We start from the raw sequence: 24,425 nt of genomic DNA, 5'->3' as shown, positions 1-24,425 counted from the left end.
ACTTGCAGCTTTGGGTGTGCCCATGGCTCAGTAGGGGCATCCTCAAGTGGGAGGGTTGTAGAGGATTGTGGGTGGTTGTCTTGCCAGAATCCTGGGGCAGACAGCAGTAGACACTTTTCTTCAGTTCTCTTGTCTACTACCTCCTTTTCCTTTCTCTCCTCCCAGTCACTGAGGTCTCTCCTTAGAGAGCAGCAGATCCCTCTAGCTGCAGATGTGCAACAGGACAGATACCATTCACTGCTTCCATTCTTTACTCAGTCTGCCAAAGAGGTTGTGCCACCAACCCCTGGACCTGCTGCTGCCTTCTGTGCTGCTGCTGGCTACACTGCAACTCCTCTTGCTCCACAGCTTCCTCCGTGGTACAATCCACCCACATTTGGGTTCACATATGGATGATCTCTTGGGTTTCCTGGTATGATGTGCGGAGGTACTCTTTTTTGGTTAGTTATGGATGTCTGATTAATTATAAATTAAAGGGGAGAGAATGCTGACATCACTGTCAGTAATAACTTTAAATATAAGTGGATCAAACCCTTCCATCAAAAGATACAGAGGCTTCGGTTGGAGCGCACGGAGAGGACTGGGGTTGGCAGTGTGAACACAGCCTGCAGGGGGTTAGTGCACGGCTAGCCAGGAGGGAGTCTGGGAAAAAGTCTGGACCTGCCGAAGAGGCAGGAGACATTTTCTTCCCTCTTTGTTTCCTGGTGCGCGAGGAGAGGGGATTAAGAGTGCTGCTTAAAGAAGCTCCAGAGACGGGCACTAGCCACAGCTAAAAGCGCAGACCCCAGAGAGGGGCATGAGACAGACACTGAGGCTGCTGCTGCCGCCACCAAGAAGCCTGTGTGTGAGCACAGGTCACTCTCCACACCTCCCCTCCCGGGAGCCTGTGCAGCCTGCCACGGTCCCGAGATCCAGGGACAACTTCCCCGGGAGAACGCACCGCGCGCCTCAGGCTGGTGCAACGTCATGCCAGCCTCTGCCGCCAAAGGCTCGCCCTGCACTCCGTGCCCCTTCCTTCGCCCAGCCTGAGTGAGCCAGAGTCCCCGAAGCAGCTGCTCCTTTAACCCCGTCCAGTCTGAGCGAAGAACAGACGCCCTCTGGTGACCTACACGCAGAGGCGGGGCCAAATCCAAAGCTGAGCCCCGGGAGCTGTGAGAACAAAGAAGAGAAAGGGAAATCTCTCCCAGCAGCCTCAGAAGCAGCGCATTAAAGGTCCACAATCAACTTGATGTACCCTGCATCTGTGGAATACATGAATAGACAACGAACCATCCCAAATTGAGGAGCCGTGTAGATGAAAGGCTCTTGGTGCTGCAGCCAGGAGTCAGTGCTGTGCCTCTGATGTGGGAGAGCCAACTTCAGGACACTGGTACACAAGAGACATCCCAGCTCCACATAATATCAAATGGTGAAAATCTCCCAGAGATCTCCATCTCAACACCAGCACCCAGCTTCACTCAACGACCAGCAAGCTACAGTGCTGGACACCCTATGCCAAACAATAGCAAGACAGGAACACAACCCCACCCATTAGCAGAGAGGCTACCTAAAATCATAATAAGTCCACAGACACCCCAAAACACACCAGCAGACGTGGACCTGCCCACCAGGGCAGCCTACACAACCCACTGAACCAACCTTAGCCACCTGGGACAGACACCAAAAACAACGGGAACTACGAACCTGCAGCCTGCAAAAAGGAGACCCCAAACACAGTAAGATAAGCAAAATGAGAAGACAGAGAAACACACAGCAGATGAAGGAGAAAGATAAAAACCCACCAGACCTAACAAATGAAGAGGAAATAGGCAGTCGACCTGAAAAAGAATTCAGAATAGTAATAGTAAAGATGATCCAAAATCTTGGAAATAGAATAGACAAAATGCAAGATACATTTAACAAGGACCTAGAAGAACTAAAGAGGAAACAAGCAACGATGAACAACACAATAAATGAAATAAATGAAATTAAAAATACTCTAGATGGGATGAATAGCAGAATAACTGAGGCAGAAGAACGGATAAGTGACCTGGAAGATAAAAATAGTGGAAATAACTACAGCAGAGCAGAATAAAGAAAAAAGAATGAAAAGAACTGAGGACAGTCTCAGAGACCTCTGGGACAACATTCGAAGTATAGGGGTTCCAGAAGAAGAAGAGAAAAAGAAAGGGACTGAGAAAATATTTGAAGAAATTATAGTTGAAAACTTCCCTAATATGAGAAAGGAAATAGTTATTCAAATCCAGGAAGCACAGAGAGTCCCATACAGGATAAATCCAAGGAGAAATATGCCAAGACACATATTAATCAAACTGTCTAAAATTAAATACAAAGAAAGCATATTAAAAGCAGCAAGGGAAAAACAACAAATAACACATAAGGGAATCCCCATAAGGTTAACAGCTGATCTTTCAGCAGAAACTCTGAAAGCCAGAAGGGAGTGGCAAGACATATTTAAAGTGATGAAGGAGAAAAACCTGCAACCAAGACTACTCTACCCAGCAAGGATCTCATTCAGATTTGATGGAGAAATTAAAACCTTTACAGACAAGCAAGAGCTGAGAGAGTTCAGCACCACCAAACCAGCTTTACAACAAATGCTAAAGGAACTTCTCTAGGTAAGAAACACAAGAGAAGGAAAAGACCTACAATAACAAACCCAAAACAATTAAAAAAATGGGAATAGGAACATACATATCGATAATTACCATAAATGTAAATGGACTAAATGCTCCCACCAAAAGACACAGATTGGCTGAATGGATACAAAAACAGACCCATATGTATGCTGTCTACAAGAGACCCACTTCGGACCTAGAGACACATACAGACTGAAAGTAAGGGATTGGAAAAAGATATTACATGGAAATGGAAACCAAAAGAAAGCTGGAGTAGCAATTCTCATATCAGACAAAATAGACTTTAAAATAAAGACTATTAGAAGAGACAAAGAAGGACACTACATAATGATCAAGGGATCGATCCAAGAAGAAGATATAACAATTGTAAATATTTATGCACCCAGCATAGGGGCACCTGAATACATAACGCAAATGCTAACAGCCATAAAAGGGGAAATCGACGGTAACACATTCATAGTAGGAGACTTTAACACCCCACTTTCACCAATGGACAGATCATCCAAAATGAAAATAAATAAGGAAACACAAGCTTTAAATGATACATTAAACAAGATGGATTTAATTGATATTTATAGGACATTCCATCCAAAAACAACAGAATACACATTTTTCTCAAGTGCTCATGGAACATTCTCCAGGACAGAGCATATCCTGGATCACAAATCAAGCCTTGGTAAATTTAAGAAAATTGAAATTGTATCAAGTATCTTTTCCAACCACAACGCTATGAGACTAGATATCAATTACAGGAAAAGATCTGTAAAAAATACAAACACATGTACGGTAACAATACACTACTTAATAACGAAGTGATCACTGAAGAAATCAAAGAGGAAATAAAAAAATACCTAGAAACAAATGACAATGGAGACACGACGACCCAAAACCTATGGGATGCAGCAAAAGCAGTTCTAAGAGGGAAGTTTATAGCAATACAATCCTACCCTAAGAAACAGGAAACATCTCAAATAAACAACCTAACCTTGCACCTAAAGCAATTAGAGAAAGAACAAAAAAACCCCAAAGTTAGCAGAAGGAAAGAAATCATAAAGATCAGATCACAAATAAATGAAAAAGAAATGAAGGAAACGACAGCAAAGATTAATAAAACTAAAAGCTGGTTCTTTGAGAAGATAAACAAAATTGATAAACCATTAGCCAGACTCATGAAGAAAAAAAGGAAGAAGACTCAAATCAATAGAATTAGAAATGAAAAAGGAGAAGTAACAACTGACACTGCAGAAATACAAAGGATCACGAGAGATTACTACAAGCAACTCTATGCCAATAAAATGGACACCTGGAAGAAATGGACAAATTCTTAGAAATGCACAACCTGCTGAGACTGAACCAGGAAGAAATAGAAAATATGAACAGACCAATCACAAGCACTGAAATTGAAACTGAGATTAAAAATCTTCCAACAAACAAAACCCCAGGACCAGATGGCTTCACAGGCGAATTCTACCAAGCATTTAGAGAAGAGCTAACACCTATCCTTCTCAAACTCTTCCAAAATATAGCAGAGGGAGGAACACTCCCAAATTCATTCTACGAGGCCACCATCACCTTAATACCAAAACCAGACAAGGATGTCACAAAGAAAGAAAACTACAGGCCAATATCACTGATGAACATAGATGCAAAAATCCTCAATAAAATTCTAGCAAACAGGATCCAACAGCACATTAAAAGGATCATACACCATGATCAAGTGGGGTTTATTCCAGGAATGCAAGGATTCTTCAATATATGCAAATCAATAATGTGATACACCATATTAACAAATTGAAGGAGAAAAACCATATGATCATCTCAGTAGATGCAGAGAAAGCTTTCGACAAAATTCAGCACCCATTTATAACAAAAACCCTGCAGCGAGTAGGAATAGAGGGAACTTTCCTCAACATAATAAAGGCCATATATGACAAACCCACAGCCAACATTGTCCTCAGTGGTGAAAAACTGAAAGCATTTCCACTAAGATCAGGAACAAGACAAGGTTGCCCACTCTCACCACTCTTATTCAACATAGTTTTGGAAGTTTCAGCCACAGCAATCAGAGAAGAAAAGGAAATAAAAGGAATCCAAATCGGAAAAGAAGAAGTAAAGCTGTCAATGTTTGCAGATGACATGATACTATACATAGAGAATCCTAAAGGTGCTACCAGAAAACTACTAGAGCTAATCAATGAATTTGGTAAAGTTGCAGAATACAAAATTAATGCACAGAAATCTCTGGCATTCCTATATACTAATGATGAAAAATCTGAAAGTGAAATCAAGAAAACACTCCCATTTACCATTGCAACAAAAAGAATAAAATATCTAGGAATAAACTTATCTAAGGAGACAAAAGACCTGCATGCAGAAAATTATAAGACACTGATGAAAGAAATTAAAGATGATATAAATAGATGGAGAGATATACCATGTTCTTGGATTGGAAGAATCAACATTGTGAAAATGACTCTACTACCCAAAGCAATCTACACATTCAATGCAATCCCTATCAAACTACCACTGGCATTTTTCACAGAACTAGAACAAAAAATTTCACAATCTGTATGGAAACACAAAAGACCCCGAATAGCCAAAGCAATCTTGAGAACGAAAAATGGAGCTGGAGGAATCAGGCTCCCTGACTTCAGACTATACTACAAAGCTACAGTAATCAAGACAGTATGGTACTGGCACAAAAACAGAAAGATCAATGGAACAGGATAGAAAGCCCAGCGATAAACCTATGTACATATGGTCACCTTACCTTTGATAAAGGAGGCAGGAATGTACAGTGGAGGAAGGACAGCCTCTTCAATAAGTGGTGCTGGGAAAACTGGACAGGTACATATAAAAGAATGAGATTAGATCACTCCCTAACACCATACACAAAAATAAGCTCAAAATGGATTGAAGACCTAAATGTAAGGCCAGAAACTCTCAAACTCTTAGAGGAAAACATAGGCAGAACACTCTATGACATAAATCATAGTAAGAACCTTTTTGACCCACCTCCTAGAGAAATGGAAATAAAAACAAAAATAAACAAATGGGACCTAATGAAACTTCAAATCTTTTGCACAGCAAAGGAAACCATAAACAAGACCAAAAGACAACCCTCAGAATGGGAGAAAATATTTGCAAATGAAGCAACTGACAAAGGATAATTTCCAAAATTTACAAGCAGCTCATGCAGCTCAATAACAAAAAATCAAACAACCCAATCCAAAAATGGGTAGAAGACATAAATAGACTTTTCTCCAAAGAAGACATACAGACTGCCAACAGACACATGAAAGAATGCTCAACATCATTAATCATTAGAGAAATGCATATCAAAACTACAATGAGATATCATCTCACACCAGTCAGAATGGCCATCATCAAAAAATCTAGGAACAATAAATGCTGGAGAGGGTGTGGAGAAAAGGGAACACTCTTGCATTGCTGGTGGGAATATGAATTGGTACAGCCACTATGGAGAACAGTATGGAGGTTCCTTAAAAAACTACAAATAGAACTACCATATGACCTAGCAATCCCATACTGGGCATATACCCTGAGAAAACCATAATTCAAAAAGAGTCATGTACCAAAATGTTCATTGCAGCTCTATTTACAATAGCCCGGAGATGGAAGCAACCTAAGTGTCCATCATCGGATGAATGGATAAAGAAGATGTGGCACATATATACAATGGAATATTACTCAGCCTTAAAAAGAAACGAAATTGAGCTATTTGTAATGAGGTGGATAGATGTAGAGTCTGTCATACAGAGTGAAGTAAGTCAGAAAGAGAAAGACAAATACCGTATGCTAACATATATATGGAATCTAAAAGAAAAAGGTTATGAAGAACCTAGGAGTAAGACAGGAATAAAGACACAGACCTACTAGAGAATGGACTTGAGGATATGGGGAGGTGGAAGAGTAAACTGTTACAAAGTGAGAGAGTGGCATGGACATATATACTCTACGAAACGTAAAACAGATAGCTAGTGGGAAGCAGGCACGTAGCACAGGGAGATCAGCTCGGTGCTTTGTGACCTAGAGGGGTGGGATAAGGAGGGTGGGAGGGACGGAGATGCAAGAGGGAAGAGATATAGGAACATATGTATATGTATAACTGATTCACTTTGTTATAAAGCAGAAACTAATACACCACTGTAAAGCAATTATACTCCAATAAAGATGTAAAAAAAAAAAAACCCAGCAGTCTCAAAGCCATAAGTATTGTCAAAAGAAAAAAAATCAGAATAGACATAACCAAATAATACAGTGAGACTTTTTCAAGAAAATTAAAAAAAAAACAAACAAAAGATACAGACTGGCAGAAACAAACAAACAAAAATGATCCAACTAGATACTGTTTATAAGACTCACTTTAGATCCAAAGACAGAAACAGGTTAAAAGTGAAAGGACCAAGAAAAAAAAAAGTGAAAGGACAGAAAAGGATATTCCGTGCAAACAGCAACCAAAGACAGCAGGGGCAGCTATAATAATATCAGACAAAATAGTATTATTTAAATCAAAAATGGTTACAAAAGACAATGAAGGATATTATATATTAATAAAAGATTCAATAGAACAAGAAAGTAAAATAATTATAAACTTCATTAATGTATCTAATAACAGGACATCAAAATACATAAAGCAAAAAAATGACAGAAGAAACAGTTTTAAAATAATAGTTGGAAACTTCAATATCTCATTCTCCACAATGGATAGAAAAGACAGGTAGAAGATAAGTACAAAAATAGAGGACTTACGGACGTCCCTGGTGGTGCAGTGGTTAAGAATCTGCCTGCCAATGCAGGGGACATGGGTTCGATCCCTGGTCTGGGAAGATCCCACAAGCTGTGGAACAACTAAGCCGGTGTGCCACAACTACTGAGCCTGTGCTCTAGAGCCCAGGCACCACAGCTACTGAGCCCACGCACCACAACTGCTGAAACCTGCGTGCCCTAGAGCCTGTGCGCTGCAACTACTGAGCCCATACGCCTCAACTACTGAAGCCCACGCACCCTAGAGCTTGCATGCCACAACTACTGAGCCCACATGCCTCAACTACTGAAGCCTGTGCACTCTAGGGCCTGCACGCCACAACTACTGAGCCCGCATGCTGCAACTACTGAAGCCCACGCAGCTAGAGCCTGTGCTTCACAATAAGAGAAGCCACTGCAGTGAGAAGCCTGTGCACCACAATGAAGAGTAGCCCCTGCTTGCCACAACTAGAGAAAGACCGCGTGCAGCAACAAAGACGCAATGCAGCCAAAAAAAAAAAAAAAAAAAGACAAAGACTTGTTTTCTTTGTCAGGAGAAAGAAAACAATACAATAAACCAACTAGATCAAACATAAATATACAGAACATTCTACCCCAAAATAACAGAATATACATACTTCTCAGGGGCATATGGGACATTCTCCAGGGTAGATCATATGTATACTAGGCTATAAATCGTCTTAATAGATTTTTTAAAAATTTATTTATTTTCAGTATCTGCAAATCAATCAGTGTGATACACCACATTAACAAACTGAACAATAAAAACCATATGATCATCTCAGTAGATGCAGAAAAAGCTTTTGAGAAAATTCAGTGGAATGGGATAGGAAGCTCAGAAATAAACCCAGACACCTATGGTCAATGAGTCCGTGACAAAGGAGGTAAGAATATATAATGGAGAAAAGACAGTCTCTTCAATAAGTGGTGCTGGGAAAACTGGACAGCTACATGTAAAAGAATGAAGTTAGAACACTCCCTAACACCATACACAAAAATAAACTCCAAATGGATTAAAGACTTAAATGTAAGACCAGACACTATAAAACTTTCAGAGGAAAACATAGGACAAACACTCTTTGACATAAACCACAGCAAGATCTTTTTTGACCCATCTCCTAGAGTAACAGAAATTAAAACAAAAATAAACAAATGGGACTTAATTAAACTTAAAAGCTTTTGCACAGCAAAGGAAACCATAAAGAAAACGAAAAGACAACCCATAGAATGGGAGAAAATATTTTCAAACAAAGCAAACTACAAAGGGATTAATCTCCAAAATATACAAAGAGCTCAAATACCTCAATACCAAAAACAAAACCCCCCCAAAAAACAACCCAATCCCCAAATGGGCAGAAGACCTAAATACACATTTCTCCAAAGAAGATATACAGATTGCCAACAAACACATGAAAGGATGCTCAACATCACTAATCATTAGAGAAATGCAAATCAAAACTACAATGAGGCATCACCTCACACCAGTCAGAATGGCCATCATCAAAAGGTCTACAAACAATAAATGCTGGAGAGTGTGTGGAGAAAAGGCAACCCTCTTCCACTGTTGGTGGGAATGTAAATGGTACAGCCACTATGGAGAACAGTATGGAGGTTCCTTAAAAAACTAAAAATAGAGTTACCATATGACCCAGCAATCCCACTACTGGGCATATATCTGGAGAAAACCATAATTAAACAGATACATGCACCCCAATGTTTATTGCAGCACTATATCCAATAGCCAAGACATGGAAACAAACTAAATGTCCACTGACAGAGAAATGGATAAAGAAAATGTGCTACATTTTTACAATGGAATATTACTCAGCCACAAAAGGGAACAAAATAATGCCATTTGCAACAACATGGATGGACCTAGAGATTATCATACTAAATGAAGTAAGTCAGACAAAGACAAATATCATATAATATCACTCATATGTGGAATCTAATTTTAAAAATGATACAAATGAACTTATTTACAAAACAGACTTACAGATATTGAAAACAAATTTATGGTTACCAAAGGGGAAACGTGGTGGGGAGTGATGAATCAGGAGCTTGGGATTAACATACACACACTACTTACTCTACATAAGATAGATAACCAACAAGGACCCTAGTATATGGCACAGGGAATTCTACTCAATATTCTGTGATAACCTATATAAGCAAAGAATCTGAAAAAGAATGAATATACATATATGTATAACTGAATCCCTCTGCTGAACATCTGAAGCTGTACATCTGAAACTAACACAAAATTGTAAATCAACTATAATTCAATAAAATAAAAAAAAAACCCCATGCACCTATGGTCAATTAATCCATGACAAACAAGACAAGAATATACAATGGAGAAAACACAGTCTTTTCAATGAGTGGTGCTGGGAAAACTGGACAGCAACATGTAAAAGAATGAAATTAGAACATTCTCTAACACCACACACAAAAATAAACTCAAAATGGATCAAAGACCTAAATGTAAGGCCGGACACTATAAAACTCTTAGAGGAAAACATAGGCAGATCACTTTTTTACATAAATCGCAGCAATATCTTTTTTGATCCACTTCCTAGAGTAATAAAAATAAACAAATAGGACCTAATTAAACTCAAAATCTTTTGCAAAGCAAAGGAAACCATAAATAAAAAGACAAGACAACCCTCAGAATGGGAGAAAATATTTGCAAATGAAACAACCAACAGGGGATTAATCTCCAAAATATACAAACAGCTCATGCAGCTCAATATCTAAAAAACAAACAACCCGATCCAAAAAATGGGCAGAAGAGTGATACCTCCACATTTGTTCTTCTTTCTCAAGACTGATTTGGCTATTTGGGGTCATTTATGGTTCCATACAAATTTTACGATTTTTTTCTACTTGAAAACGCCATGGGAATTTTGATAGGGATTGCATTGAATCTGTAGATTACTTCGGGTGGTATGGATATTTTAACAATATTTATTTGTCTGATCCATGAATGTGGAATTTTTTCCATTTGTTGGTGTCTTCTTCTTCATTTTCTTTCGCCAAAGACTTGTAGTTTCAGTGTACAAATCTTTCACCTTCTTGGTTAAATATATTCCTAACTACTTTAATTTTTTTGATGCTCTTATAGCATTTTTAACTGGTTGGAATTTTGAAATCTGGCAAATAGAGAAACCATCTTCATGGGTCATTCCATCTCAAACCATCATACAGTTCCTACATCTAAGAATTTTCTCCCTAGAATTACCACTTTAGTTTGATCTAAAGAGCAAGCTCCACTCAAATCTGACCTACTTAGACCAAAGTCTCACTTGCAGACACCTCATGCTGGAGGAAAAGCAGTGTGCTGGCTTCTCAGCTCTCAGCTGTGAGGAATCCTAGGTTACCCTGGTAATGAGGCAGAAAACTGCAAAAAGCCTGACCAGCAAAGCAGAAAGGAGGCCAAAGAAAGACCAACTAATTTATAAAATGAACGATACTATTGGATCTCATACAATGAAATACTGTAAACTTAATAAAAACTCCGTAAGGTTCATGATTGTATAATATTTATAAAAATAAGTCCTCTATGTTGTAAAATACTAGCTACTAATTAAAACTAAAGAGTGCTCAAACTAATGTGGTTTACATCCAAACAGTATTTACAAACAGGACTTCTGTGAATGTAGTTCTTCCTTGGCCCTGTATTTTGTGGAGTTCTGACACTTTGCTCTCATGATTCTGACGTACTGCAGGATTATGCCTTGGTTTTCTTTTACCATCACTCTTTTATTTTTGAATATCAATCAGTCACATTTTAATATTACCCTTGCACTTTAACATATATCTCCATCTGATCATGTTTCAGTATAAAGTGTTTTATCATCATCATTCCTTTTAAAAGAGGTTCCAGGAATACACTTTTAATAAAACAGGATTTTAAGAACAAAAAATGGTAACCAGGAGACAAATGGTGCTTTGACAGTATGCCTAGATTTATGCATTAAAACAAACTAATTAAAAAATGAAGTTTAAGTGGCATTTTGTTTTCAGTTTTTAAACATTTTTAACAATTACTTTAGCCAGAACCCCTGAATTTGTCCACAAACACCATGGGTCCAATTAGCTTATCTTCAAAAGCATCTTTTCAATAGACAATTGGCTAAGAAATAAAACAAAGAAGACAACATTCAAAATGTGTACCCCAGTCCCATTTTGGAGGCATTTAGTGAACAAGAGTCTCTATTGCATACTAAGCAGGCAGGTCACAATTGGCCCAGAATCCTAAATAATGATGATTTGCCTCTGAAATTTCCCTTATGGTTTTACAATGTTCCATTTAGACACACAGCAGTCCAGAACCAATACTAATCCAGCAGCGTTTTTCAAGTAATCGAGAGTATATTTTTCAAAAACAATCTATGCATAATACTGTAATTAGGGTACAAAGGAATTGAAAGCTTAACAAAACCTTACCGAAACGAGAGTCTGCACAAAATCAAGAAGATCATAGAAATATTTAGTATTGTATCTCATTTTCTGTTAAAACTTTCAAAAGCTACTGAACACAAAAAGCTTTAAACATGAAAAGGGAAGTCGAAGTCTTGATTTTTGTTCTGAAAATTTTCATTCTTAAAATATTACACGAGAGCTTCCCTGGTGGCGCAGTGGTTAAGAATCTGCCTGCCAACGCAGGGGACACGGGTTCGAGCCCTGGTCCGCGAAGATCCCACATGCCGCGGAGCAACTAAACTCATGCGCCACAACTACTGAGCCTGTGCTCTAGAGCCTGCAAGCCACAACTACTGAGCCTGTGAGCCACAACTGCTGAGCCCGTGAGCCACAACTACAGGAGCCCGCATGCCTAGAGCCCGTGCTCCGCAGCAAGAGAAGCCACCACAATGAGAAGCCTGCGCACCGCAACGAAGAGTAGCCTCCGCTCGCCACAACTAGAGAAAGCCTGCTTGCATTAACAAAGACCCAACGCAGTCAAGAAAATAAAATAAATTTATAAAAAAAAATTACACTAACATGAAAAATAATTTATGTTGAATTCTCCACATACGAACCATAATCTTCTATTCAAAAATGTTGATACTTCATTTCTTTACTAAATATCTTGTGATGTCTGATCCATGCTTTGATGCTAGAGATCGTCTTCTCACCTGACTTCTTTCCTTGGCTTGTCTTGCAGTTCTCTAAGAGTTAAAAAAAAAAATGCATGTGTACACACGTTAAAAAAAAAGTACTGGCTACAGAAACTCAAAAACTCTTTGTATTCTGTTAAAAAAATATACATTATCAACACACTCATTTACCAGTGCTTTGCAATGAGGGGGTTACTAAGCCACAAGCAGAGGACTCCAGTAGCTCTGAGGTCGTAGGTTCACTTAGGACCAGATGCTGAGGAGAAAATGCACAGCTTTGGGGGCTGTCTTGCTACCCAGTGAGATGGTAAATACCTCATTTGTGGACTAGGGGAGGCCATGATTCCCCTCACCCACATGGCAATTTCCCAGACTGTAGTGTGTGCAGGGCCCACCCACCTCCTGTTCTCTGGGCTCTGAAGCCTTTCCCAACCCAACAGCCAAGCCAACGCAAAAAACCAAAACGAGATAGAACAGAACTGGATTCTTCTGCTGCTCCCACAAATAAAGTTTTTCATAAGACTCTGAAAAAGTGATTACAGAGGGTGCAACATTCTCTTTTGCTATATCTTCATTTTCTTATAGGTCTTGAATGTGCTAATAATTTGCACAGCTGAGAAATCAGATGACTTTTTTTCCCCAGCTGAAGTCCATGTACATGTGAAGTGATCCAGGTGGAAGGGGTAAGGAGAGAAAAAAGGTTAAAACTAAAAATAAATAAAAAGCCCTGCTTATGAGATGATCCCGTTTATGTAAATATTATGTTTGTGGAGAAATTGAGGAATCTGAAATATTAAAAGGAGGCTAAGAAAGTGCTCATATGATATGAACACTGGCAAAGGAGCTGAACAGTTCTCAAAAGTGTAGGACTTCCCTGGTGGTCCAGTGGTTAAGACTCCACGCTTCCAACGCAGGGTGCATGGGTTTGCTCCCTGGTCGGGGAACTAAGATCCCATATAGCGCATGGCACGGCCAAAAAATGAAAGAAAAAAAAAGGTGTAAATACAATTGATTAGCATTTTTACAAACATCAGGGTCTTTTGTAAACACAATAATTCTTCTCTCACCGCATCGGCAATAACAAGTGCAGTTAAACGGGCACTCCCGTTCAGTGCCGGGGGGGAAGGAGCGTATATGAGCGTAGTCCTTTGGAAAACAGCTTGGAGAAAATTTATCTCCTACAGTCTCAAAAATATCTAAACACTTGACTCAGTGATTTTTACATCTGAGAATCTAAAGGAACAACCTCAAAATGTAAAAAATTATATACAGAAAAACGCGGTTGGCAGCATTGTGTATATGCACCAAAAAATGTAAACAACTTCAATGTTCATCAGTATGAGAATGGCTGAATAAACCAAAGTAGAAACGTATTCAACAGGACAATAGCAGCCATTTCAGATGATAAACACTGAATGCTTATCATGGGAATGGGAAAATGCTTAAATGTTGCCATAATTAAAAAAAAAAGTTGGATACAAAGTTGCATATTGAATGTGTGCTTCTTTCTAAGATTATATCTCAAGAGGCAGATCCTATGACCTTTTGCTGAACTGCCTGTTAAAAATTCATCCTAGTTGACAGACAATATTATGTCATTCTCTTCTTCTCCTCTTAAGCAATAGGTAATTGCTCCAAGATGTACCAAGGTTAACAGGTTTCACATTTAGGTCAGCAGTGTAATGTTTGCATGTTGAACTGAGTTGGTCCTAGAGATAATTTATTAATGTTCTCAGATATTTCAGGACATATTTAGCTGCAGATGCAAACATATGTCACTGTCCCCATTTACTAAACTTCTAGTTTGAGGATCTGGATCTTTTCAAGACTATGCAATATGTAAGTTGTATTCATTTTCTTCTAGGTGGTGGTGAAAATTTCCTGGTCCTAGAATGAATAGAAAGGGAAGCAGTTTGTTTTTCATCTGTGACTGAGAACTTGCATAGGCCCCAAGAGAAAACTCAAGTGTTAAGTGATGAAAAGAATAAAATAAATCTCGGATCCCAGACTAGGGATATAGATTCACACACGTAATCTTCCACACCTGTATGCACAATTTTCAATTTGATATCTCAAGATGGAGTCAAATGTGTCTGCGAGCTTCACTGACCTCTTTGTGACAGATTGTGCAGAGGGTCTGCAGGTTGTCCAGGGAGCACTGTCCTCCTCCACCAGACACTGGCTTGATGTGGTCCACCTGCCAGAAATGCCCTTCCCCTGGGTTTCTTATCATTTCATTAAGCTGTAATAAGAACACAAGATCAGCAATTTTCAACATACACTGTGGGAACTGTTGGGTTTGCATTGTGCAATCATGTTCACACAGCAGAATCACAGGGAAAAATACATTAGGATGGTTTAGCTTTTTTTTTTTTATAGCTTTTATTGTGAGTAGGAAAAACCCTCTAGGTTAGCAATTTGAAAGCAATAAAAAATATGTTTCTGAAAAAGGTTTTTTCCCCCCCTTACCTAACCCATTTTGAAAAAATTACAAGCAAGTATAAAATACCAAGCCTTCTGACAGACTGGGAAAAATCAATTGCTTCTGCACCTTTGAGCTAGTTTATATAGTCACTAAAACAAAACTGAGAAAAAAAAAAAAGAACAGATTAGAAATGAAAAACTTCTGAATATTACTGACTCGTCTTTTAATTGTTGACCTAAATGCATTTGTTAGTATACCAATGACAGTTTAATATTAACAGATATCACCCAGAACTTTTATGCTATTACCTGGGAACCTCCTAAGTTACATGGACTGGAATCAAATTTCTAGAACAAATCTCTGTTGCTTGCATATTTGGAATAAAAAAGATGTTCATTTAAAGCAGCCACTATTTAGGCTAGTCCATATATGCATACTTCATATTTAACGAATAATAACCTACATTCAAACGGGATGTATTTTAGCATTTTATCTGAGGTAGTAAAACCAGCTCACAACATAGCAGTGTAGAGTTGTTTAAATATCACAAAGACGAGTGTGAAGACGATATTATAATATCTTCCTTGTTCCTTGGTCTTGAACAAGGAAGATATTATAATCGACTTCAAGGCTGCTGGCCATGGGAATCTGTGACATAGCTCTAAAGTGCTTTAGGAAAGTTGTCCGGCCCATGGATGGCTCAGGGACCTTAGCAGCAGTGTCTGGCCCAAGAGCAGCCCCAGGAAGCAGCAAATTGGAGCAGTAACCTTTGTCCACCTTAACTCTGTTACAGATGGACTGACTGTCTCTTCTACACTGAACTTCCCAAATTCTGTTAGAAGATATATAATGATTTTTATTTTTGAGGTTGGCATTGTGGGAGGAGACTTCATGTGGCAGTCTTGTGCATCAAGCAAATGGCATATTCTTAGGAAAAAAAATCCATTTTGGTTCTGTCTTTTGTAACCGATTCTTCTGTGCCGAGCAGTCTCCATTCTGACAGATCCTGTGATCCAGAAGGTGCTTCTTTATTCTTCCCAGCAATTCGGAATCACTTGGGGCCAGTCTTCAACATCCTAAACTCACCTCCAGAAAGAATCACTCCCTCTCCCACTGGTCATTCCATCTGGGCCCTGCGGTGCTCCTGATTCTCTGAGCGCTTCTCTTTTAGATGTGTACTGTGTAACTTCTGCATTCTTGGACAGACTGCTTTCAAGATGTTCTTGAGTCATTTCATTGTGTGTCTTCGGGAAGCCTCCACATGGAGGCAGCAGCAAGCAACTGGAGTCTGGCTGACACCTCCGGGATGGGTGTGACGTGACCCTCACCAGTTAGACCAAAGGATCTTTCAGGAACTCTGGATAACATTAGGGGAAGAGTGCATTTCCCTAACAAAGTCATGCTAATTCATCTTTGCAGAAATGCTTATTAATTCTGTCATGATTCAGCAATACTAGGTAAATAAAAATATAAGATTTGACTCCCTGGCTGGAACTTACCCAATATTTTAGCAGACGGAGAGTGATTTTTTTCAAAACTAAGCTTACTACAAAATTACACATTTTGCTCTAGTTTGAAATTTAGTACTTATCAGATCACAACACTGGAAATCCAACTGAGTTTTGGGAGTCAAAGTAAATACTGAGAATAGTGTGCTAAGAATACTATTTTTGTCATGAATTACATTTTACAATGGGATAAACATATATGTTTTCTTCTCATTGTAACGACTACATTTTGGGGGTTATCTGTTTACCCCTTGTCATTCAATATTAACACCATGAAAAGTGGAACAAGCATACCATAAGTGCCTCTCAATGCAATGTACCATCTGTTAAGGTCTCTTCCCAAAATAATCTAGTCAGAATCTAATTAAACCTCTAGATCTTATAACCATTATTCAGGAAATCAGGGGGGATAGAGAAACATGTCAGACAACATCATGAGGATACAGGGAGACAAATCCAGAATGTGGGAAATTCTAAAGGCAAATGTAACAATTTATAGTGTAAAAAAGGGATGGGGTGATATTACAGATTATATGGAACGTAAAAGGTGTAATGACCAAATGCAATGTGTGGGTGATATTTTGATCCTAATTTGAAGAAAGCAATTGTAAAAAGACATTTCTGAGAGAACATGGGAAACCAAACACGGACTTACTATAACTGCAGAATTATAATTGTGTTGGGTGTGATAATGGATATTGGGATATTTAAAAGAGAGACAGACCTATGATGAAGAAACCATAATGGAAAAGAATATTAAAAAAAGAATGTATATATATGTATAACTGAGTCATTTTTCTGTACAGTAGTAATTAACATTGTAAATCAACTATACTTCAATTAAAAGAATAAATAAATAAATAATAAAAGAGAGAAAGAAAAAGGGGGGGAGGGAGAAAGAAAGTCTTTATCTGTGAGACATACATAATGAAAGTATTTAAGGGTGAAATGAAACGCTGTCTGGAATTTGGTTTAAAATAATTCCAGGAGAGAGAAAGAATTGAGGTGAGGGACAGATGAAGATGAATGGCAAAATGTTGATAACTGTTAAAGTTTGGTGATGGGTATGTGGGTCCATCATTCTCTCTACTTTTGTATATGTATTTGAAAATCCCCATATTAAAAAGTTTAAAAAAAGAAAGTGAGTCAGTATTCATCACTCAGTGCAATGTTGCCTTCTATCAGTCACATGATTATAATTTACCTGTTCTAATGGGAGCTTTGAGGTCCAGGTAAGATCCAGAAGATTCTTCCTCTGACTTTTAGGGGCATCTCTCAGACGTAAAAAAAGTTCTTGTGCATTCAGATTACATAGCTGACACACGCCATGTTCAATTTCAAATACTTTGGCCCGCAGGTAACTGTTATTAGATCGAATCCAAAACTCCTCCTGACATTTCAGAGAGCAAAACCGTGAATCCCAAGCATTTGCTTTATGCTCTTGCTTACTGTGGCAAGTGGGTTGCTGACAGCGAAGGCAAAGTGGATTTCCTTCATTATCCACAGCTTGCAAATAGCCTTTGGATGTAGAAGGTTTCACAGTGAGATCAGCTTGGGCTGTGCTGGGATTTAGAAATGGGACACAAGCTCCATCTTCAAAAAATTCTCTAGAATGAGCAAAATATTGATAAGGTAACTAATGAAGGCTTACTCTATTCAAAGTAATTTTTACTTCATTTAAAGGTCTTCAAAGTTTCTATGCTGATAAACAGTAAATATGGGGCCCACAGATTTTGTGATTCAGTGTGGAAATGAAATAGCTATAGTCGGCACACTCTACTCCACGGCAAGTAAAAGAAGGAACGTTGTGTTCAAAAAAATAAATTTGCAAAAAAATATGCTGCCTCTCTTGGGAACTTAGATGTCTTCAAGTTACACACTCAGACTCTCGAGAAGGAAAATGAGAAGTTAGAAAATGCTTCTTTAGGCTGGGAAAGGACAGGGTGATGGAAAACCTCAGCTAAAGTTAGTGGCTACCCTGCTCTCTAGATGTGTCAGGTCACACACCCCATTAGGACCGAGAGGCCGTTACCAAGGCTTCCAGGAACACTCTCTTCCGGCCTCTGCTGGCCTTCAGGAAAAAGATCATTCATATCCATTAAGTGACAGAGCCAGGGAGTTAACAGTGCTGATAGGAATTAGAACAGGAGACTTGCTAAATACGCACCTCCTACGGGTAAACTCTGAGTCGACAGAATTAAAATTAGAGATGAAACATGGTAGGACATAAACTCCATTTGTTAGAATAAAAGGAAAAGGTACATTACTCAGTTTTGTTGAAAAGTCCTACATGGGAATTACAATAGCTGCTTTGCTCATTTTCCATGGCTGGCTGTTAGAGTGTTAAAAGAAAACTTTTTATGATAGTAAGAACTCAAGACTGGGGGGCAGAGCCCAGATTTGACCTCAGCTCTGCTAGCATCTAGTGGCCTGGGGCAGGTCACTTGACCCACCTGCAGGATCCTTCTTTACCTCTAATTTCTAAGATGAGGGCATCAGGAGCCTCACAGGGTTGCTAGGAGGACAGAAGAGCTATTACATTGTAAAAGCTTTTTGTAACCTGTAAAGTAGCCACACAAAGGTAAAGTATTATTACAAAAATGAAAGCATAAATTTAAAGGAATAGTCTTAGTACTACTATGCCCGACAAGTAAAAAAAAAACCCTTACTTTGTAGAAGGGACCCCTGGCCTGGACCCCTTTGTGATCAGACGGACGTGGCCCCCATCATTCTTCACCTTGTCCACCGAGGCTACAGCAACATCTTCTTTGGTTATGTATCTAAAACAAATACATGTGAAGTAGATTTCCTCTCTCCTATAAGAGTTTCTCTATTTCATGTTCACATTTCTCCTTGTGAAAGCAATAGGAGAAAAAGAAATATATGAGTCTATTCATTGTGCTAATACTTAAATTAGGGAATGGAATTTTTTCCCTCTACATTGGTCTCCACATGTAGGAAACACATCTCTTTGTTCCAAATTAGTTTTCTCAAGATTTATTTTTCTAAGAAATTCAAGAGTCATTCAATATCCTTTGGACAAATTTTCGCTTAGGGGAAAAAAGGCGTGGGTGTAGGAATAAGAAATGATCAAATACATGCACCACTGACAGCCGTAAGTAAACTGCTTGCCAAGCTGTGCAGAAAATCTCTAACTGGATTTTCACCTCCCTATTGGTCTTCTCTTCAAGGCTCCTCACATCACCTTAATCAGTTATAACAGTGTATCAGTGTATTCAGATAAAGTGATTCTCTTTTTAGTTAACTAGATTCAATCACATTGTCTATAATCTTAAGGTTGTTTCCATTATTATCAGCTCATATAGAGTTTATGGAATCTTCCACTGAAATAAAGCCACTCTTGATGTGGGATTCAGAACCTTATTACACAACACTATCAATACCACATAATGGTTTAGGGACTGGAAGTAAAGAGGAAAGTTATTCCAATTAAAGGTGACGGGGGAATTTAAGTAGGTGAAATGCAATTACCCAATTAATTCCTTCTAATTAGCATGGCCTAGTTTCTCTAGTAGTTTACACCTATTGCAATTTTCTTTAAAAATTACTTTAAACATGCATTTTTTTCATATTCTCAAATACTTCTTCATTTGGTAACTTGACAATAAAATTCAAGTTAAATCACAATGGAATTGTGCAGTTACAGGTAAAATTTTAGAAATTTGCTTTTATGTTGTTGAAGTAGATGTAGTAATTAATAGAATTCCTCCTTTTTATAAAGTAGTTTATTAATTTTTTGATGAGGTGATACATGCACATATTTCACAATTTTAAAGGCACGCACTGCTTTATATGGTGAACAGTGTTTCCCTTCCATTCCCATCCTTTTCTCCCCCCTTCCCCAAACTATCTCTGTTGCCAATTTTCAATACATCCTTCTAGAAATAGTTCATTTTTTATGTGTATAACTTTTATTTCTTTCTTTGTATTTTTATGGACATACAATTCACATATCATAAAATTTACCATTTTCAAGTTTACAATTCAGTGCATTTTAGTATATTCATAAGGCTGTACAACCTTCACCACTATCTAATTCCAGAACATTTTTATCACCCCAAAAAGAAACCCATAGCCATTAGCAGTCACTCCCCATTATACTTTTTATTTTTAAAAACAAATGGTGGCGTAATATACACATTAGTCTTCACCTTGCTCTTTTTACCTAAACATACATCTTGGAGATCTTTCCATTTTAGCACACATAGAATTGCCCTATTTTTTTAAATGGCTGCATGTTATTTCATCATTTCGACAAACCATATGATGTATCTTACCAGTCTCTGATTAATGTCCATTTAGGTTGTTCCAGTCTCTGCTATCACAAACAATGCTGTACAAAATATCCCCATCCCAAATATCCCTATTTTCTACACAAGAAGTAGCTGTAGAATAAATTCCCAGAAGTAGAATTGCTGGGTCAAAGATCTTGGGTGCTTTAAATTTGGACAGATTTTGACAAATTGTTCTCCTTTGGTTCTGTACAAATTTATACATCCACCAGCAATGGAGAGCCGGTTTCCTCACACTTTCACTAGCACAAGGTATATCAGTTAAAAATATCTCTGCTAATGGTGATAGGTATCTTGTTATAGCTTTACATTTGCATTTCTTCTGTTAAGAGGAAGGATGACTATCTTTTCACATGTTGGCATTTCTACTTGTGTGTCTTTCTTAAAGCAAAAAAAAAGAATCACAGTGAATTCTTTAAGTATTCTTTAACTTGCCCTTTTAGCTCCTAAATTCCCTCCCCCCTCCTATCTTCAACCATTTCATTCCCTTGACAAAAGCACTTTGCTAAAGTATTCCAGCATATTCTAAAAGAACTCAAAAGCTTCTAGCTTTGATGGGCAATGGGATATTAAGCCTTGCCTCAGGGATTTTCAATGTTTAAAAGCTTAGAAGCTTAATTTAGTAACTTTAAAAGATGCTGAGAAAGCTGGGACTTCCCTGGTGGCGCAGTGGTTGGGAGTCCGCCTGCCAATGCAGGGGACATGGGTTCGATCCCTGGTCCGGGAAGATCCCACATGCTGCGGAGCAACTAAGCCTGTGTGCCACAACTACTGAGCCTGTGCTCTAGAGCCCACGAGCCACAACTACTGAAGCCCGTGTGCCTAGAGCCCGTGCTCCACAACAAGAGAAGCCACCGCAATGAGAGGTCCGCGCACCTCAACGAAGAGTAGCCCCCGCTCGCCACAACTAGAGAAAGCCCGTGCGCAGCAACGAAGACCCAACGCAGCCACAAATAAATTAATTCATTAATTAAAAAAAAAAGATGCTGAGAAATCTATTCAGAGATTTAAGAACTAAAAATAACCAGAGGTTACTTCCTATGAGAGGTTTAAGTACAAATTTTTGGAAACCACAAAAATGGATCAATCAACCCCAAAGTGGGTTGCTGGCAACTTTTCAAATGTAGCTGCGTTACCAATATTTAATTTTCCATTGAGTTTTGCCAAAAAGTTCATGTAAGCATACCAACTTTCAAAAGGATTATGGTAAATCCGAATTTTGACAGATAGGGAAGGAAGAATGCTGTCTACTCAAGTAATTCCTGGATGGGGGTGATCAGAGGAGATGGCAAGTTTTGCAATAAAAGAGGAGTGAGTTGGAAGGTGGCCTGAACCAATGAGAAGAGTGGTGGGCTCAGGACTTCCCTGGGTGCAGTGGTTAAGACTGCGCTCCCAATGAAGGGGGCCTGGGTTCGATCCCTGGTCAGAGCACTAGATGCCACATGCATGCCACAACTAAGGAGCCCACATGCTGCAACTAAGGAACCCGTCTGCTGCAACCAAGACCCAGCACAACCAAAAAAAAAAAAAAGAAAGAAAGAACAGTGCTGGGCTCTAGGCTGTTGACTTGCTTTAGAGATCAGCTGTGGCTAGAGGATAAATTTGGCATTCTAAACCCACAGGTTTCCAAGTGAATCAGACCTGCCCTTTGACAAGTGGAAACCCACTTAGGAACCTAAACAATGGCTGGTGATCTTGGCTTCTATTTATATTTAAGAGTGAGCTGCTCAAAAGCTGACTACAAACTCTGAGCTTGGACGCAACCTGCAAAGGAGTGGATGCCACTGGAGGATAATCATGTTGGGAGTTCTAGCCATTGCTTTTGGGAGAATTCCTGAAAACTAGTATATATGTGTCTTTATTCTGAAGCCATTCCATCTTTTCAGAGATGAATCCTCTAATCTCATGCCTAGAAAGTAAAATGTGGCTGTTGGTATGGCAGCTGAGCCAAGAAAGGGACCTGGGGAGTGTAGTTTCCAGTATAACGCCTCTCCATTTATCTCCACTGAGGTTGGTGTTTCCAAGACTGGTGCCTCTCTCGTTCAGTTTCTCTATAGAGGACAGTGGGAAGGCAAGGCATCCAATGTCTAACTGCTCTTCATATGGACTTCCAATCAATGCTGTTGTGTAGCCCCATCTTTCATACCTGCTTTCAGAGAGACACAGTTACTCCAGTTTACTGAGACTTACTGGGGTTCTACAGCCAGAATCAGCATGCTTCCTCAAAGCATCCCCCTCTGCAGGTGCACATGTTTCATTTTCATGGCTCTGCTAAGTCCATGTCCCTGGAGCCCCCTCTCTCCACCTCTCTTTCATCAGTGACCAAGGTCTCTAGATCTACCTCTGTAACACATCTCTTTACTCTCTTTCCTCCATTCCCATTTCTAACGCCTCAATAAAAGCCCTCATCTTTTTTCTCCAGGTCTACTGTAATAGTCTCTTAACGTCTGTGGTAAGCAGAATTTTAAAGATAGCTCCCTAGGAGTCCTGTTCCCTGGTATTCAATTGAACACTTATCTAGGTAATGCTGTAAAGGGATGCTGCAGATGTAATTAAGGTTATGAATTAGCTGACCTTAAGACAGGGAGCAATTCAAAGCATGAGAAGGATTTCACACACCACTTCTGATCCTGAGATGTAGGGGCCCATGTGCTAGAACTAAAAAGAAGCTGAGAGTGGCTCCCAGTCGACAGTCAGCAAGGAAACCTAAGTCCTACAACCACAATGAACTGAATTCTGTTAACAACCTGAATGCGTGTGGAAATGGATTCTTCCCAGACTATCAGTAAGAGCCCAGCCATCTTTTTTTCAGCCTCGTAAAATCCAGAGCAGAGAAACAAGTAGAGCCAACTCAGACTGCTGACTTAAAAACTGTGAGATAATAAATTTCTGTTGTTTTAAGCTGCTAAGTTTGTGGTAATTTGTCACGGCAGCCACAGGAAGCTAATGCCACTTGTCTCCCTTCGAGTCTTGCCCTTTCAGTCTAATCTTCCAACTGCTGCCAGAGTGAGCTCTTAAAATACAAATCTGATTATTTACGCCGCTGCTTGTTAACATAGTTTTATCTTTAATATATCACCTACATATATTTTTATAAATAACACTGTGTGTCTGACTTGGTTTTATATTGATTTTATGACTTTTGCTTTTACACCTGACCAGCCTTCTTTCTGAGGTGGTGCTTCCATGTCTGCTGGAGAAGAAACAATGGGGCATGCTGTAAATTCAGTTAGGAAGGGTATTATGATCATGTGAAGAGAAGACCAATACTTCAACTAAGACTATGGTTATAAAAAAAAAAAAAAAAATGGTTATAAAAATGAAAAAAAACTAAGACTATGGTTATAAAAATGAAAAAATACTGGAAGAAGTATTGAGAAAAGTAAAATAGGCATCGTGTTTTTTGTTAAGTGTGTGTGTATATGTATGTGTAGGTTTCTGTGTGTATGTATAAATACACACATATATTTTTAATGTATTTTTTACATAAAGCAATACACACTCATGGGAAAATTCAACCAGTATAAAGAGTTGAGGCGATAGTCCAAAACTGGAAGCTCATGGATATATCCAACGAGTCAAAAGGCTTTATTTGACTCTTACAGTGTTTTATTTTTTAATCTGAATTTGAG

The 24,425-nt window shown here is 38.8% G+C and overlaps 1 protein-coding gene across 2 annotated transcripts in view; it reads right to left on the bottom strand.

Moving 5' to 3' along the window:
- Window positions 1–12,315: 12,315 nt before the first annotated feature.
- The window catches only part of ZRANB3 (zinc finger RANBP2-type containing 3), a gene marked incomplete at its 5' end in the record, with an annotated part of 232,978 nt that continues 220,868 nt past the window's right edge, over window positions 12,316–24,425 (bottom strand). For both annotated transcript variants that reach the window (XM_082659043.1, XM_082659044.1), the window contains 4 exons: window positions 12,316–12,598; window positions 14,658–14,789; window positions 17,685–18,087; window positions 19,150–19,260. In XM_082659043.1, coding sequence (XP_082515169.1) covers window positions 12,500–12,598; window positions 14,658–14,789; window positions 17,685–18,087; window positions 19,150–19,260 — 745 coding nt within the window. In that variant the 3' untranslated portion in view covers window positions 12,316–12,499. The remainder of the gene's footprint in view (window positions 12,599–14,657; window positions 14,790–17,684; window positions 18,088–19,149; window positions 19,261–24,425) is intronic.

Source organism: Grampus griseus, assembly GCF_964374135.1.
Source record: "Grampus griseus genome assembly, chromosome: 7".
Classification (NCBI taxonomy): domain Eukaryota; kingdom Metazoa; phylum Chordata; class Mammalia; order Artiodactyla; family Delphinidae; genus Grampus; species Grampus griseus.
Note: the sequence above shows the minus strand (reverse complement) of the source record. Positions and strands in the feature narration are given on the sequence as shown.